The sequence below is a fragment of the Dipodomys ordii genome, unplaced genomic scaffold, assembly GCF_000151885.1.
Source record: "Dipodomys ordii isolate 6190 unplaced genomic scaffold, Dord_2.0 Scaffold1, whole genome shotgun sequence".
Taxonomy (NCBI): domain Eukaryota; kingdom Metazoa; phylum Chordata; class Mammalia; order Rodentia; family Heteromyidae; genus Dipodomys; species Dipodomys ordii.
This window is the reverse complement of record NW_012267217.1, coordinates 63,518,039-63,532,935: the sequence shown is the minus strand read 5'-3', so window position 1 is coordinate 63,532,935 and position 14,897 is coordinate 63,518,039. Positions and strand designations below refer to the sequence as shown.

The 14,897-nt window shown below is 43.4% G+C and overlaps 1 protein-coding gene across 1 annotated transcript in view; it reads right to left on the bottom strand.

Moving 5' to 3' along the window:
* Positions 1-3,207: 3,207 nt before the first annotated feature.
* Gigyf2 (GRB10 interacting GYF protein 2) overlaps positions 3,208-14,897 on the bottom strand; it is a 154,299-nt gene continuing 142,609 nt past the window's right edge. The window contains exons 24-29 of the mRNA XM_013022428.1: positions 13,184-13,387; positions 12,876-13,078; positions 11,216-11,370; positions 9,546-9,760; positions 7,587-7,734; positions 3,208-4,238 (exon numbers count right to left, since the gene is read on the bottom strand). Of these exons, the coding sequence (XP_012877882.1) occupies positions 4,171-4,238; positions 7,587-7,734; positions 9,546-9,760; positions 11,216-11,370; positions 12,876-13,078; positions 13,184-13,387 (993 nt within the window). The 3' untranslated portion in view covers positions 3,208-4,170. The remainder of the gene's footprint in view (positions 4,239-7,586; positions 7,735-9,545; positions 9,761-11,215; positions 11,371-12,875; positions 13,079-13,183; positions 13,388-14,897) is intronic.

Here is a 14,897-nt window from a genome sequence, read left to right as displayed (position 1 = left end):
TTTCTAAGAACCACTGTTTCCTCAGATTCACACATGGACTTTTTACACCTTAACTCATCACAAAATTTTTTTTTTTTGGGTCCGGTCGTGGGGCCTGAACTCTGGGCCTGGGCGCTGTCCCTCAGCTCTTCAGCTCAAGGTGAGCGCTCTACCACTTGAGTCACAACGCCACTTCTAGCTTTTTACTTTTTGCTTATGTGGTGCTGAGGAATCGAACCCAGGGCCTCAGGCATGCTAGGCAAGCGCTCTATCACTGAGCCCATTCATCACAAATTTTGAAATAGTGTGGTTGTGCTTGTATGTATAAAAATGGCTGCCCCCAAAATCGTTTAAAATAAAGCTGGAAGCACCATGATCTATCCTGGAATCTGAAACAACCCCAAACAAAATAACCTTGCACTGAGAAGAGTCAATGAAAACCAAGCCCTTGATTCAATAAATCAATAAAACTCATTTTATGCTCTTGTGAAGATGGCCTTGCCACCTTTGGTGAGAGGGCTGACATCTGAGTAGCATGCGGGCTATTACCACATGATAGGCAAGAAAAGGTAATGCTGGGAAGATGCTCTGCCAGAGGACACTGCCCACCAACATCAACCATCAGTCATGCGAGAGCCAATTCAGACCGCAAGTTACGCAAGTAACCCTGCTGACACAAGACCATGACCTCAAGAGACCATGAAGAACCACCTTGGAAGCCCTTCCCAAAGCAGGGAATAGAACACTGTAAGGAAGTAGCTGTAATTCAATGTGAAGGCAATTATATTATGCAGCAATGGCGTCCAGACCACCCACCTTGGGAAAAATCTTGAAACTGGCAATGTTTTTTAAACCTGAGAATTACAAAGTAATAAATAGCCAGGCACTGGTGGCTGTGATCCTAACTACTCAAGAGGCTGAGATTGGAGGATTACAGTTCAAAGCCAGCCAGGGCAAGAAAGTCCATGAGGCTTTTATCTCCAATTAACCACCAAAAAGCCAGAGCTTTTGGGACTGTAGCTTGAGAGAGAGACTCGGGCAAAAAAGTTAGGGAGGATCGCCCTGGTCCAGAGTTCAAGCCAGTACAGGAACAACATTAAATAAAGGAGTGTCAAGTTCCAGAGACTCACGTCTATAATCCTAGCTACTCAAGACTTCGATCTGAGGATTGTGGTTTAAAGCCAGCTGGGGCAGGAAAAGTCCATGAGTGTTCTATCTCCAATTAACTATCAAAAGTCAGAAGTGGAGCTGTCGCTCAAATAGTAAAGCACTAGTCTTGAGCAAACAAAGGGACAGCACTCAGGCCTGGCATTAAATAAAAGAACAATGTACAAAATACAAGTGCCCCCAGTAGTACCTATATATCTTCAACGTTTGAGAAAAACATTGCATATATATTGCTATGTAGAGATTTTTGTCGTTATTTCCTTACAGAGCATTTGTATTAGGTGTTAGAAGGAATCTACAGACTTAAAGTATACATGAGGAGGTACACAGGTTATAGGAACAGAGCACACAAATTAGTATTAAGGAGTTGAGCACAAAGAGATTCTGTTATCTGTTAGGGTTTTAGAACCAGTGCCCTGCAGACACCAAGAGACTTTGTCCTAGGTACAGAAGCAGCACAATGGCTGGCACAGGGGCATGTAACTGCCATCCTCCGTGGTAGCCAGGCTGGCCCAAGAGTGAGGTGAGATCCTACCTCAAAATTAACAAAAATTAAAGGCCGTGGAGGCCCTGGAGCTCAAGGCCCTGAATTTATTCCCTAGTACCATCCCCAAACAAACCTCAGAAAGGGCTGACGCTGGAGCTCAGAGCTTCAAGCACCTGCCTCTTGGCCGTGCGTACGGTCCTGGGCCCGATCACCGGCACCCCCAGGATGGCCTCCCCTCCCAGAAAAGAAAAACCCTCAGGAAGAATGAAGGAATCACAATTACAGGAAGAAGAGTGGACAAAAAAGAATATGGCAGAGAACTGAGGAAAGACAAGCCTTCCCAGAGAACAGTCTTCTCTCCAAGCAAGAAACTGTCCACATAGAAACCGGTCCTAGTTAAGCAAATGGAATCTTCCCTGATTAAAATGGCTTTGTTCTGATATGCCCACTCCACAAATTTTCTAAACTTTATTTTTATTTCTGCTGAACAAATAGCAGAGTCCTATTTAGAAGATGTGGGCTGGCTCTGGGCACACTCAGAAGGTCGTTTCTGGTGATAGGCCAGGAGCACATCCCCAGCTTGGCAGAAAAGGAGTGGCAAAAAAGGAGCGCTGTTCTTCAGCTGCCCGTGTTTACCTTGACTGCTACCACCTCACACACCCAGCCAGGCGCCAGAGCCACAGCTGGGCCAGGAGCCGGGGCCACCTCTGTCTTGGGAGCCTGCAATGTTGGGAGCTCTTCCATTTCGCCAAGAGGAAAAGTTTAGTGTAAAACTCTGCCTCGATGAAGGCGAATACCAGAGGTGCGCTCAGAGAACACAACCACATTGTTACTTAAGTTCTTTTTTTTTTTTTTTTTATTTTCCTCCACACTGGCAAAAGTCCGAGGGAGCTTAAAGTTTTGTAAACATTTTAACTATCCCTCCTCCCACCCCCCACTTTTGAATTTACAAAGCAAAGGAGAGTAGGAGTTCCCATCTCCTCATGCTATTTGATCCAAAAACTATATACAAGTTTGAGCAGTCTCTGTATAGTTATTGTACATGTTTAGAGGGAGGGAGGCAAGAAGGGATGAGGACAGTGGTGATCCAAAACAATAAAAATAGAAACCAAATAGAATCCTCCCAGACCCAACTGCTCTCAGAGCCACTCCAGCCTGTCCGGGCACCGGTGATGGCGAGGAAAGGCGCCTCGCCCAGGAGCCGGCCCCACGGCGCCTCCGGCGGGCAGAGCGGAGCAGCTCCGCCGTGACTGGCCGTTCCATGTGCTGTGGGAGTCTGGTGGGGCAGGAAGAGCGTGTTTATAAATAGAGCTCAAGCACATTTCTAGGTGATGTGGAGGGGAAGGGGGAGCTGGGACCAGAAGCCGGCGGTGCAGGCTTCCCGCTGCTGCTCTCGCCCACCGCCCCGCCGCGGCCTCCACCAGAGGGCTTTCCATGGATGAAGGTCAGAGATGGCCAGGTTTTGTACATTTTTTTTCTTCCAGAAAAGGCAGGCAACTTACCATCCAATCATCTTTAAACAGAACCTTTTGGGGGCATAGCAAGACACACACGCAATGCTCTGAGGAACCAGATGAAATTCCGGGCTTTTATCGGAAGCAAAAGTTTATCCCTATCCAAAATGAAATTATACAAATTCATACATATGGTAAAGATCCTAGCTGTCTCTTAAACGAGACAAATTTTCACAGAAGGGCCCAAAACAAACTGGTCCTAGTCCTCTGAAGTAAAAATATTTATGGGAAAAAAAAAATCAGTTTTTGTAAGAAAGAAAAATTAAGAATAAGTCTCTCTCCCCGGCCACAGGGCTTCTTTTGTCCCGTAAGGTTGGAGCACGCCAGGAGAGAAGTCAGCTTGTTTGCAAGTCACTATCTAATGAAGAAAACATGAATCCTTTCTCCGAAAGGGTGTTCAGAAAGAGCAGGCGACGGATGTGCACCACCAAACCAATCCACCCTCCACCCCCTCCACTGGGGGTCTCTCTGATGCAATCCCGAAGGTAGCAGTGGCAATACAACCAGATGGAGAGCTTGGACTGTCTCTGCGGATACTCAAGTCACAGTCCGTGGGACACTGTGTTGCTGGCCACTGTCTGTTACCATTGACTCTCTTCATGATTGCACCATTAGACCTCCTGCCCTTACAGGGGGAGAAAAGAAGAAGAAAAAACAAAACAGAAGGAAAAAAAGTGGTAAGGGAAAGTAAGCTGCTATCAGCAGATCCCAACACACCTTCTGGAGACAGCAGATGAAACCACGGCACAGCGACCATGTGCTGCCAACATCAGCCTTGTTGGGGAGCAAATCCCAGCTGCCACCCTGAGACACAGGGTTTGGCCCACTACGTACAGTCTGAGGGGCTCACCAACAAAATTGATTTAAAGAATCTTGGACACAAAGGGCTAGGAGAAAAAGCCTGAGATGATCGATTCTGTGATTTGTTGCAGAGTGACAGAGAGCAAATGACGAGTGCATGATGTGTCCAAGTGGAGAGCATGTGGTTGGCGGGCAGAGAGGGAGGGCGGGGCAGCAGCGGGCTCAGTAGTCATCCAGAGTCTCAATCTCGCCCATGTTGAGTCGCTCTGATGACGCGTTGACGGAAAACCCTGCGGGGAGGAGGAAAGGGTGATGAGTGACTACCCCAACAATCAAGGAGCCCAGCCCAAGTCCTCAGCAGTGGGCTTGTGTGAATTCAAGTCTTTGAGCACATTAGCTGGGTAATATAGGGGAGAGCAGAGAAAGCTAAGTCAGAAGACCTGAACAGGTGAGGATTTCAGGTATCAACAACTAGAATCTGCCTTAGAAAAAGCAGTTACTAGCATACCCAGGAAGGCCACAGGCAGTATTCATAAACACTATCTTCACTGGAAAACTGAACACCAGTGGTCACATATACGTACTCTTTCAATAAAATCCATAATCAGAGGTTGATAAAAATTACAACAAATAAGTCCTGTGTAGAGCAAGCGACTCTCAGAAAGCTTTCCAGTTTCTCCACCTGGGATGAATTCCCAAACTGTTTCAGCTGCCCTTTGAAAACCAAAAACAAACAGGCGATGCCTTCCACTCCCTCTGCTTCCTCCACTCCAGAAGCGCTTGTTACCATTGGTGGGTTTTCATACCCGTTTTTTGGTACCTCAATGCTCAAGCTTTCAAATAAACACTCATCTGAAATGTTCCAATAACAAACAAGAATGCCTTACATAATAAAACAGCTTAATTAACTGACTCAAAATATCACGATTTGAAAAAATAAACACACTTGTTTACTAAGGAGCTTGCAGAGGAAGCGGCTGAGCCGCCCCAAAACCCTACCCAAGCCCACCAGCCAACGGTCGACCATCTGCAAAAGACCTTTCTCCCCTGGAAATAACAAGTCTTAGTTCTTATTTTTGAAGTCATGATTTAGTTAGGTAAGCCCAAGAACCTAAAGACCAAGTATCTATGAAAGGTGGCATATGTTTAAAAATAGCTTATCTCTAATCAAACAAAATAATATTTATTGAGATGAACTCCAGGAAATGGAAACAAGACTTTTTTTCTTTGTTGCCGTTTTTTTGTTTTTCCGCTTATCTGTCCTTGGGAGGGTTTTAGGGAAAGGCACAGAAATAGAGGGACAAAGGGAGAACACATGCAGCACTAGTACTCACTAGACACGATGTTGAAAATGAACTGTACAACTTGTGGGTGGGGGATAGTAGGAAGAAACTGGGAGAAAGCAAGGGAAGGGGTGACACTGTTCACAAAGAAATATAATCTTTACCTGACTCATGTAACTGTAACCCTCTGTATATCACCTTTATAGTAACAATTAAAAACTAACTTATATGGAACAGTAGTAGAAACTTAAAATCAAACTTATTTTCATGCGAAGACAAGAAGGGAGGAGTCTCTGGGGGAAAATGTGGCTATTAGATACTATTGTGTTGGTTACTAGGGTAGGCAGTTAGGACATGGCTGTGTTCAAGTATTTAATAAAACCCTAGTCATGCTGGGCGCTGGTGGCTCACACCTATAATCCTAACTACTAGGAGATCTGAGGACTGAGGATTGAAGTCAGCCTTGGCAAGAAAGTACTTGAGGCTCTTATCTCCAATTAACTATCAAAAGGCCAGAAGTGGAGCTGGGGCTCAAGTGGCAGAGCACCAGCCTTGAGCACAAATGATGATCAGGGACAGCACCCAGACACCACTGATCATCAACAACGAAACAACCAAAAGTCCCACCAAAACGCAAACCCCCAAACAAAACAAAACCAAACCTCCCACCAAACCTTGGTCAGGTGTGCATTCAACCTCCCCACCTGACAGAGGAAAACTCTGGGCTGCCAGGTGCCAAGGCATTACCTTTCAGGGGAGAGGGAATTCCCCTCTATTGGTGTTGTACAGACCACATCCTGCTAGGTTCGGAACAGACACACTCACATTAAGGTTTGTGAGACTACCCTCACAAGTGAGCATATTATTTATTGTCCAGCTGATTCATACTGGCCAGTTCTAAAAACTATAGTATGAAACCTAAGACTAGAGGATTATGTGGGAAAGGAAACGAGTCTGGAGCTCCCTCTGTTGGCTTGTTTTAGAAGTAAAAAGCAAGCAAAGAACTCACGATGTTCTCTTCCTCTCTCCCTCCCTTGACTTCCCTTCTTTTCTTTCTCTCTCATTCTCTCCCCTCCTTCTCTTCTTCTGTCTCTGTGGGTATTGGTGCAGAACTCAGGACCTTGAATTTGCTCAACAGTCTACCACTTTAGCTGTACCCCTCAACCCTTTTTACCTTCAGCTAATTTTCAAGTCTTGGGATTTTCCCCAGGGCCAGCGTGGAACATAAACTTCCTATCTATAGTCTCCCATGTATCTGGGCCATGCCTGGGGGCCTTGCTAATTTTTGCCTAGGCTATCCTGGAACTAGATTCTCCTGATCTCTACCACCTGAGTAGCTGGGATTACAGACAAGATGAAGGGTTCTCTTTCAACCAATGGATATCCAATGGATATTTTCACATGAAGTAAGAACTTTTCCATTTTGTGTATAGGAAACCTGAGGCTAATGGACAGTCATTTAAAAATTTTCCAATCTGTAAATCTACAGGTGACATATAAATTTAAAAAATGGAAATGAGTAAGCATAGAATAGAAATGAGCAATGATCAAAGGAATTTTCAGAAGGCTTAGCTGAGCAGTCATATTCTTAAGATGGTCCTTTTCTAACCTGTCCATGAGTTTTTCAATACTTTGTCGAAGTTTTCCTCCTCCTCACAGTTTTCTTTTTTGTTTTTTGTCGGTCTTGGGGTTTGAACTCTGGGCCTGGGCGCTGTCCCTCAGCTCTTCAGCTCAAGGCTAGCACCCTACCACTTGAGCCACAGTGCTACTTCCAGCTTTTTCTGCTTATGTGGTGCTGAGGAATCGAACCCAGGACCTCATGCATGCAAGGCAAGCACTCTACCACTGAGCCACCTTCCCAGCCCCTACTCCAATCTTTCAAAGCTCCATTTTGAATGCTTTGCATGAAGACACCAGTCCTCAACAAAAGCACTGGGAAAATGTTCTAAATAGGCCTTGGTCTAATAATTGTGAGAATCAGGACATCACCTTATCCAAGCCTTATATCCTACAGACAGTAGATATCAACAAGTATCAGTTCCTAAACATATGATCAGATTCATGGCCTGCTTCCAACCCAGATCAATATTTGTGATTCTAAACTATTTTTATTGGTTTCCCTTATTATTCTCAAACTAAACTGAAAGTTTAAAGCATCATACAATGTCATTAATTTTTCCTATCCACTAAAACATATAAGCCATCTCTTCTGCACTGAGATGCTCAGGAAATACTGGCTACTTACTTTAAACCAGTTTTAAAATTAATCTTCATGAGCATACTGCGTAGAGCCCATCTGCTCACTGCCCTCACCCGCGCCCCCACACCCAGCAGCAATGCCAGACCTGGGCTCACCTAGTAAACTGGGATCTGCTCGAACCATCTTCTGCTTTTTCTTCTTCTTGCCACTTTGCACAGCCTCAAAATTGGATTGTTGGTTGTTGCTTTGATTGGTCTGAAATACTGAATGGAGTGTACTGTGATTCATCCCCCACACAGAGTCCTGTGAAATGAGACAACATACCTGAGAATACACTGTAGATGTATGGTTGTAGCCCTAAGATTCTTAGAACCACTAACTTGCCCATACCATACTAAGTATGAATATAAAGACAAAGAGCCTGTTACAGCTCTGGCAACACTAAATCCAAGAACAGACCACTGAGCCTCATTTACATTCCAACACCCTACTTAAACCTTTCCAGGGAAACTGGTTCTCTACTCTGCTGTGTCAGCATAGCTGTCACAAGTTCTATAGAAAATATGACATCTATGCTATCTACTAGGAAATGAAATGCATAGTAAATAATCACAAACAAGCACCTGTATTATGCCAATGTATACCCCTCATCTACTCAAAGTACAATTCTTTGCACTCTGTGCCCTGGGACAGACAGGCTGGGAACCACCTGGTAGAATATCACCAAAGAAAGCTAAAGTCTATATGTGTTATTCCTATCAGCAATCCCAGAAGGGAACTTGCCAGCAAATAATGCCTACATACTTACTGCCAACTGGTCAGACAGTGAAATAGTCCACCAACCTTTTGTACTTTTTGTTGCTTTTATTAGACCAATCTCAAGGAGCCAACTCAAAGGCTGAATGGCAGCAGTGGGGAAGGAGTGGAGAAAACACTGGAAGGAGACACGTGAGGCACAGGAACATGTTGGGGTCTTCCCCTTCCAGCCCACAGGGGAGGACATTCCACAGACACAAAGTGCTCCTGCATTGTTCCACATCTTTTCTAGTGCTGTTCAGGTACTGTCACCTGTCATTGCTCTTAGTTTACCCATTAGCCCATCTATCTACTCAACTATCACCATCTACTCAACTGTCACTATTGAGAAGAGCTTTTTTCAGTCATGACTTACAGTGGTCTTAGCACAGTTAAATGTTAATAATAAATCAGCATATATTAAATAAGGTTTCTTTAAACAGAAACACATATAAAACAAAATTATAGACGGAATGCATGGTAAAAATATAACCAGAACTTAAGCCTTAGGAACAACATTTCAGTGCTTTCCAATTTAATGTTCATGAGGATTTTATAGAACAACCGATAATGAGAGGAGACTATCTTTTAAAGCCCCATCAGCAATACATGAACTATCCACAGATACTGTGGCTTTGTTGACTACAGTGAATACAGGGGGCTGCAGTTTCACTAACACACATAAGTGAATCAAGAAAACTGAAACTGGCCATGCCTAGTACAGAATAAATGGCTGTATTTACTATTTGGGAAATTGACAGAGGCAGGTTAATTGGAAAATATCAAGTCTGGGGCTGGGAATGTGGCTTAGTGGTACAGTGCTTGCACTGGGTTCAGTTCCTCAGCACCATATAAACACTGTGGCTCACGTAGTAGAGTGCTAGCCTTGAACAAAAAAGAAGCCAAGGGACAGTGCCCAGGCCCTGAGTTCAAGCCCCAAGTCTATGTATTTTAAAAAGCTTTCATCAGCCGGGCGCTGGTGGCTCACGCCTGTAATCCTAGCTACTCAGGAGGCTGAGATCTGAGGATCACGGTTCAAAGCCAGCCCGGGCAGGAGAGACTGTGAGACTCCTATCTCCAATAAACCACCAGAAAACCGGAAGTGGCGCTGTAGCTCAAGTGGTAGAGTGCTCGCTTTGAGCTGAAGAGCCGAGGGACAGTGCCCAGGCCCAGAGTTCAAGCCCTACGACTGGCAAAAAAAAAAGCAAGCTTTCATCAGTGTATGTGCAAAAATGGAACTTTTCTAATTTTTATTTCTGTGGCTAGTCGGTTATTTATAGGCAGTAATCCTCACAGAGGTACTGCATATTACTTTTTACCTGTTGCTGCTGCTGTTGCTGTTGCTGTTGCTGCTGCTGCTGCTGCTGCTGCTGCTGCTGTTGACGCTGCTGGTTGGCTTTCTGTTTGGCACGACGCTCAAGGAACTGCTTGGCAAACTCCTTGGCCTCAGAAGTGTCTCCTAAATAGGCCCTGATATAATCATGGACCTCATAAGGAGATTCAACTTCTTTCAAAAAAGAAACAAATGTGGGAACTGCAATATGGTAGGGGCAAAAACACAAGACAGTAATAGTGAAATAATTAGTAAGAACAACTTATGAAAAAAGGAGCTTCAGGTTTTAAGGTATTGCTATACCTCATTACACTTTAACAACAGAAACATGGAAACTCTGCAGCTACTGTGTTAAAAGTTCCTTAATCTACCTTGTAGAATGGAAAAAAAAACACCTATCATCATGATGCCTAAAATTATCTGGGATGGCAAACAATCAAAGACATATCACAAAGCTTAATTTGACTAATGTCATTGAAACAGTTATTTGCTTAGGATGCCAGTGATTTGGAGATTCAGTCCTGCTTTCCTTTAACTCAATCAATAATTCATATTAAGTGTGTGATGTGTTCCAGGCACCAAGAAAGATACTAAAGTATAGCTGGGAGGATGTCCTCCCAGAGCTCCTAATCCATGGAGACATTTTATGTCTAGAGAAATCAAATGGAAAATGTCAAGTCATGTGGTACTAGACAAATAGCAGAAATAACAAGAGTTAGAAAAATATGGGTTTTAAACTTGACTCTGAAGTCTGGTGGCTGTGTGACCTTGATGAGCTACTTAACCATTCTGAGCCCCTGTTTCCTAATTTTAGAAATGGGGATAATACCACCTACCTTGTACAAGTATCTTTAAAATTTAGTACCAGAACTGCATTGCTGGGATAACATGGTGGCCCTCGATAGTGCCTAGCACATGGTAGGTGCTTAATGTATGGTAGCCATTATTATTATTTACAATCTTTCGCTCTGCAGCTGTTTAGACCATTAGATGCTGTTACAAGGCCACAAAGGGACCTTTCTCTTCCTTTACTTCCAGTTTTTAAAGATTCTCAAGCTTTAGGCCAGGCATCAGGGGTGGACTAATTTAACTTGAACTATCAGTTATGGAGACCCTTTCTATCTCTGCCTACCAGTCTGTTCAAACATTTAGCAGGTAAGTCTTCTGTAAACAGCTCACTGTTTGAACTGCCTGTTCAAACTGTGCTGAAACTTAATTTTGCATATAATTTTATCCCCCCCAAAGTGATTCTGCTTTCTGTGTTATGATGCCAATCCCTCTGCAGAGGCACGAAGGTGGTAATGTCACAGCACCTCAGTCTTCTCTTGCCCAGGCTGACCTCGGTCCCCAAGATGAACCTAACACATCTGACAACATCTCCCATGAAATACATAGCACAGAATCATCACCTGTCTCATTATATCATTAAAGCAGCCTGAAATGATAAATACTCTTTGGCAACCATGCACAACTTATTTGATCTTAATATTGAGGGAGTTTTCTCTCCAACTCCAAATGAGCCAAGTTCTTACTGTAAATGTGAAACTTGGCCTTCTTAGATTTGATTTGAGTTTTAGCCACTCCTGAGTTTTGCCAACCCCTTTGGGCATCCTCTCTGGGCATTGCACATGCTGGGGTTCCCTCCCCAATTCTTACCATCCAAGTTATTTGCCGTATTAAGGGCATGAAGCATCTGTTCACACCACTGGGTAAATCCATCTTGGGCTTTATTTACTCCCTGAAAGAGCTTCAGCAACTTTTCTTCTTCTTCTACTTTCTTATTCTGCCGGTTAGACACACCTACAGATTTACTAAAGCAAAACAATAGGGCGATATTATATTCCCAGAAACTGTTACTATATGGTTATATTATAATACCATAAATAATGGCTTGGAAACACTGGATAGCAGTTCAGTAATCTAGTTCTTAGCTTTATAAAAGAAAGAAAAAGTTCAAGTACTTGGATTGAAAAAACCTCTTAAATCTAGCCTCTGCTAATATATCCTCATTTGTGAATACAGGCCTTCTATTAGAGAAAAAATGCAATCTTCCTATTTGTTTTTAGGTAAGGTGTTTCATTTTTACTAAGCCTCAGTTTTCTCATCTGTAAAATGGTACTAAGCATACTTCTTTGGGTTATAATGAAGAATAAAGACACTGTATGCAAAGCCCTAGAGCATAGAGCCTGGCAACAATGCGCAAGTAACTAACACACATCTGCTGTTCTTAAGCCCTCAATCAAAAAAACCTGACAACACTACCATTTATTAAGTAGTTACCATGTGCCAGCACTTTCCTACTTCACACACACTGATTTAATCTTTTTTTTTTTTTTTTTGGGTCCAGTCGTGGGGCCTGAACTCTGGCTTGGGCGCTGTCCCTCAGCTCTTCAGCTCAAGGCTAGTGCTCTACCACTTGAGCTACAATGCCACTTCTGGCTTTTTTCTTATATGGTGCTGAGAAATCGAACCCAGGGCCTCAGGCATGCAAGGCAAGCGCTCTACCACTGAGCCACCTTCCCAGCCCTTCACTGGTTATTTTTTTTTTGGGGGGGTCCGGTCGTGGGGCCTGAACTCTGGGCCTGGGTGCTGTCCGTCAGCTCTTCAGCTCAAGGCTAGCACTCTACCACTTGAGCCACAGCACCACTTCCGGCTTTTTTTCTTTTTGCTTTTGTGGTGCTGAGGAATCGAAGGGCCTCAGGCGTGCAAGGCAAGCGCTCTACCACTGAGCCACCTTCCCAGCCCTAATCTTTATATCTCTACACCAGTGAAGTTACCATCTTCCTTTTACTGATGAGGGAACTGAGGCGCAAAAGAGCGTCCCTCTTGCCCAAAGTCACACAGCTAGTAAGTGGTAGTGCTAGGACTTGAGTTCATGTATTAAGTGTTAAAACCCATGGTGTTCAACAACACTGTCTAACTGGGGAAGATGAAATGTAACTAACTTGTCATAAAAAATAACAGGTCATAACAGAGGTATTTCGTAATACGAATTATAGTATCAAAGTAACTTAAAATAAACTTAGAAAAAAATACTAAGGTATTTGGAGAAATGTTGAACAATGACAAAAATAGTATGCTGTTCTTAATATTTACCATGTTGTTGAGTGCTCAGCAGTACAAAGGTCCCTAAGAAATAATACAAATGTGCTTCTATGGGGAAGAAAGCAATCACCATAATAATGACTTATGTGCCTGGACACAGATGAAAACTCTAAGTAAAACTAACTCCTTTCTCAGCCCACCCAACATTCCATACCTCTACCACCCCCCATCCAATCAAGGTACACTAGAGGGTGGTCACTCTGAGCCCTACCTGAGACTGGAGTTTTTATTTTTATTTGTTGAATTCCTAGGTCCCACTTCTTTTACGGCATCATCCCAGAATCCCATGTTGGAGTTTTTAGAGTCAGCATTACTCCAGATACTACTGACCAGGTCAGAGGCCCACTGGTTAGGAGGACCAGAATTTATAGAGCCCCAAACAGAATTTCCAATGCTGGTATGCAGGTTGGAATGCTGTCAAAGAAACAGGAATGATTATGGTTAACATACTGAAAAGATGAAAAGATAACGTAATGTAACAGCAGTCCATAGAAAGCCAACTGAGAAAAATGAACCCACTGCATTATTCCGGGCTCTGTTTGGTTGCTGGTGCTGCTGCTGCTGCTGCTTCTGCATCTGCCTGGCCTCTTCCTGCTGGATCTCCAAAAGAGACTTTGTGGAACCTGCAGGCTTGCTGACATTCCCCCAACCTGAGAGTTTCTGCTGTTGCTGTTGTTGCTGCTGCTGGAGAGCTTTCATCAATTCTCTCTGCTGACGCCTTTGCTGTTGTAGAAAAACGAAAGCTGGCTCAGGATTCCTGTTTTTAGACAAGTTACAAACATGCAGTATGCTATATGGAATGCTAATGTACAGTAACTGAAGACCATCTACTTGATGAAGCTAATCCTTCTGCTGCAAATAAATATGTAAACTACTAGATACACAGAAGAGAATAAAAAAAGATCAAATGCAAAATTATTCCTTACAAATTAAGTTAAATGGGTTTTACAAATAAGTTAAATGCAATGTCTATGTTGACTTCTCAAGTCTATCAAAATCACAGTAAGCATATACGCTTTTTAAAAAGCATAAGCCAGTAAGGACAAAGAACAGATTTTTTTTTTAAACTGGAAAGTAAGCCCAACACCAATGGCTCACACCTTTAATCCTAGCTAGCAGGAGGCTGAGATATGAGGATTGAGGCTCAAAGCCTGCTCAGGTAGAAAAGTTTATGAAACTCTTAACTCCAATAAAGGACCAAAGAGCCGGAAATGGAACTACAGGTCAGGTAGTAGAATGCTGGCATTGAGCAAAGAAGCTCAGGGGCAGTGCCCAGGCCCTGAGTTCAAAACCCAGGCCTGGCACAAAAAACAAAAGCAAACAAAAAACAAGAAAGAAAACCTGGAAAGCACATAGTTAATGATAACTAGTGTTAACAGGTCCAATAAGCTGAAACCTAAGTAAAGGAAGTTCAAGAACAAGCTGATTCCTACAAAAATTTCAGGAACTGGAGGAATATCCCAGAGTAAGACTGAAATCTGTGAACAAAAGCAGCAAGAACCTTAAGCGGTTAAGAAGCTGACTTTGCCTAACCTAACAAGAAAATGGAACGTGTTTTGTTTGGAAAGGCTGAACCAGATGGGCAGGTTGCTCTATGGGTAAATAAGCAAGTACAAGTAAGTACACTCACAGATAATAAATAGGCAGATATCCTCCAGCAGAACAGCTGAGACAGAAACCTCTGTGGGGAATCCACCAAGGTGGCCATACACCAAGGTGGCCATACAGATCTCCAACAAGCTTCTACTACCAAGTTGATAAACACACTGAAATTACCAAACATTTAACATGTTTCTAGATAAGAACCAAACACCGAAACAAATACAGAAAATTCAGAGGAGAAAAAAGGGAAAATAGGATTGGATTTTATGAACCTACTTAAATAATAACCTTAAATAAGATGGATAGTGGTATGTGCCTGAAATCACAGCAACAATGGAAAAGTCTGAAATTGGGTAGATCTAGACTCAAACACACAGCCATGGGGGAGTCAGACTCTTATCTTAAAAATAACCAGTGAAGCCGGGCGCTAGTGGCTCACGCCTGTAATCCTAGCTACTCAGGAGGCTGAGATCTGAGGATCGCAGCTCAAAGCCAGCCCGGGCAGGAGAGACCGTGAAACTCCTATCTCCAGTAAACTACCAGAAAACCGGAAGTGGCGCTGTAGCTCAAGTGGTAGAGCGCTCGCCTTGAGCTGAAGAGCTGAGGGACAGCACCCAGGCCCAGAGTTCAA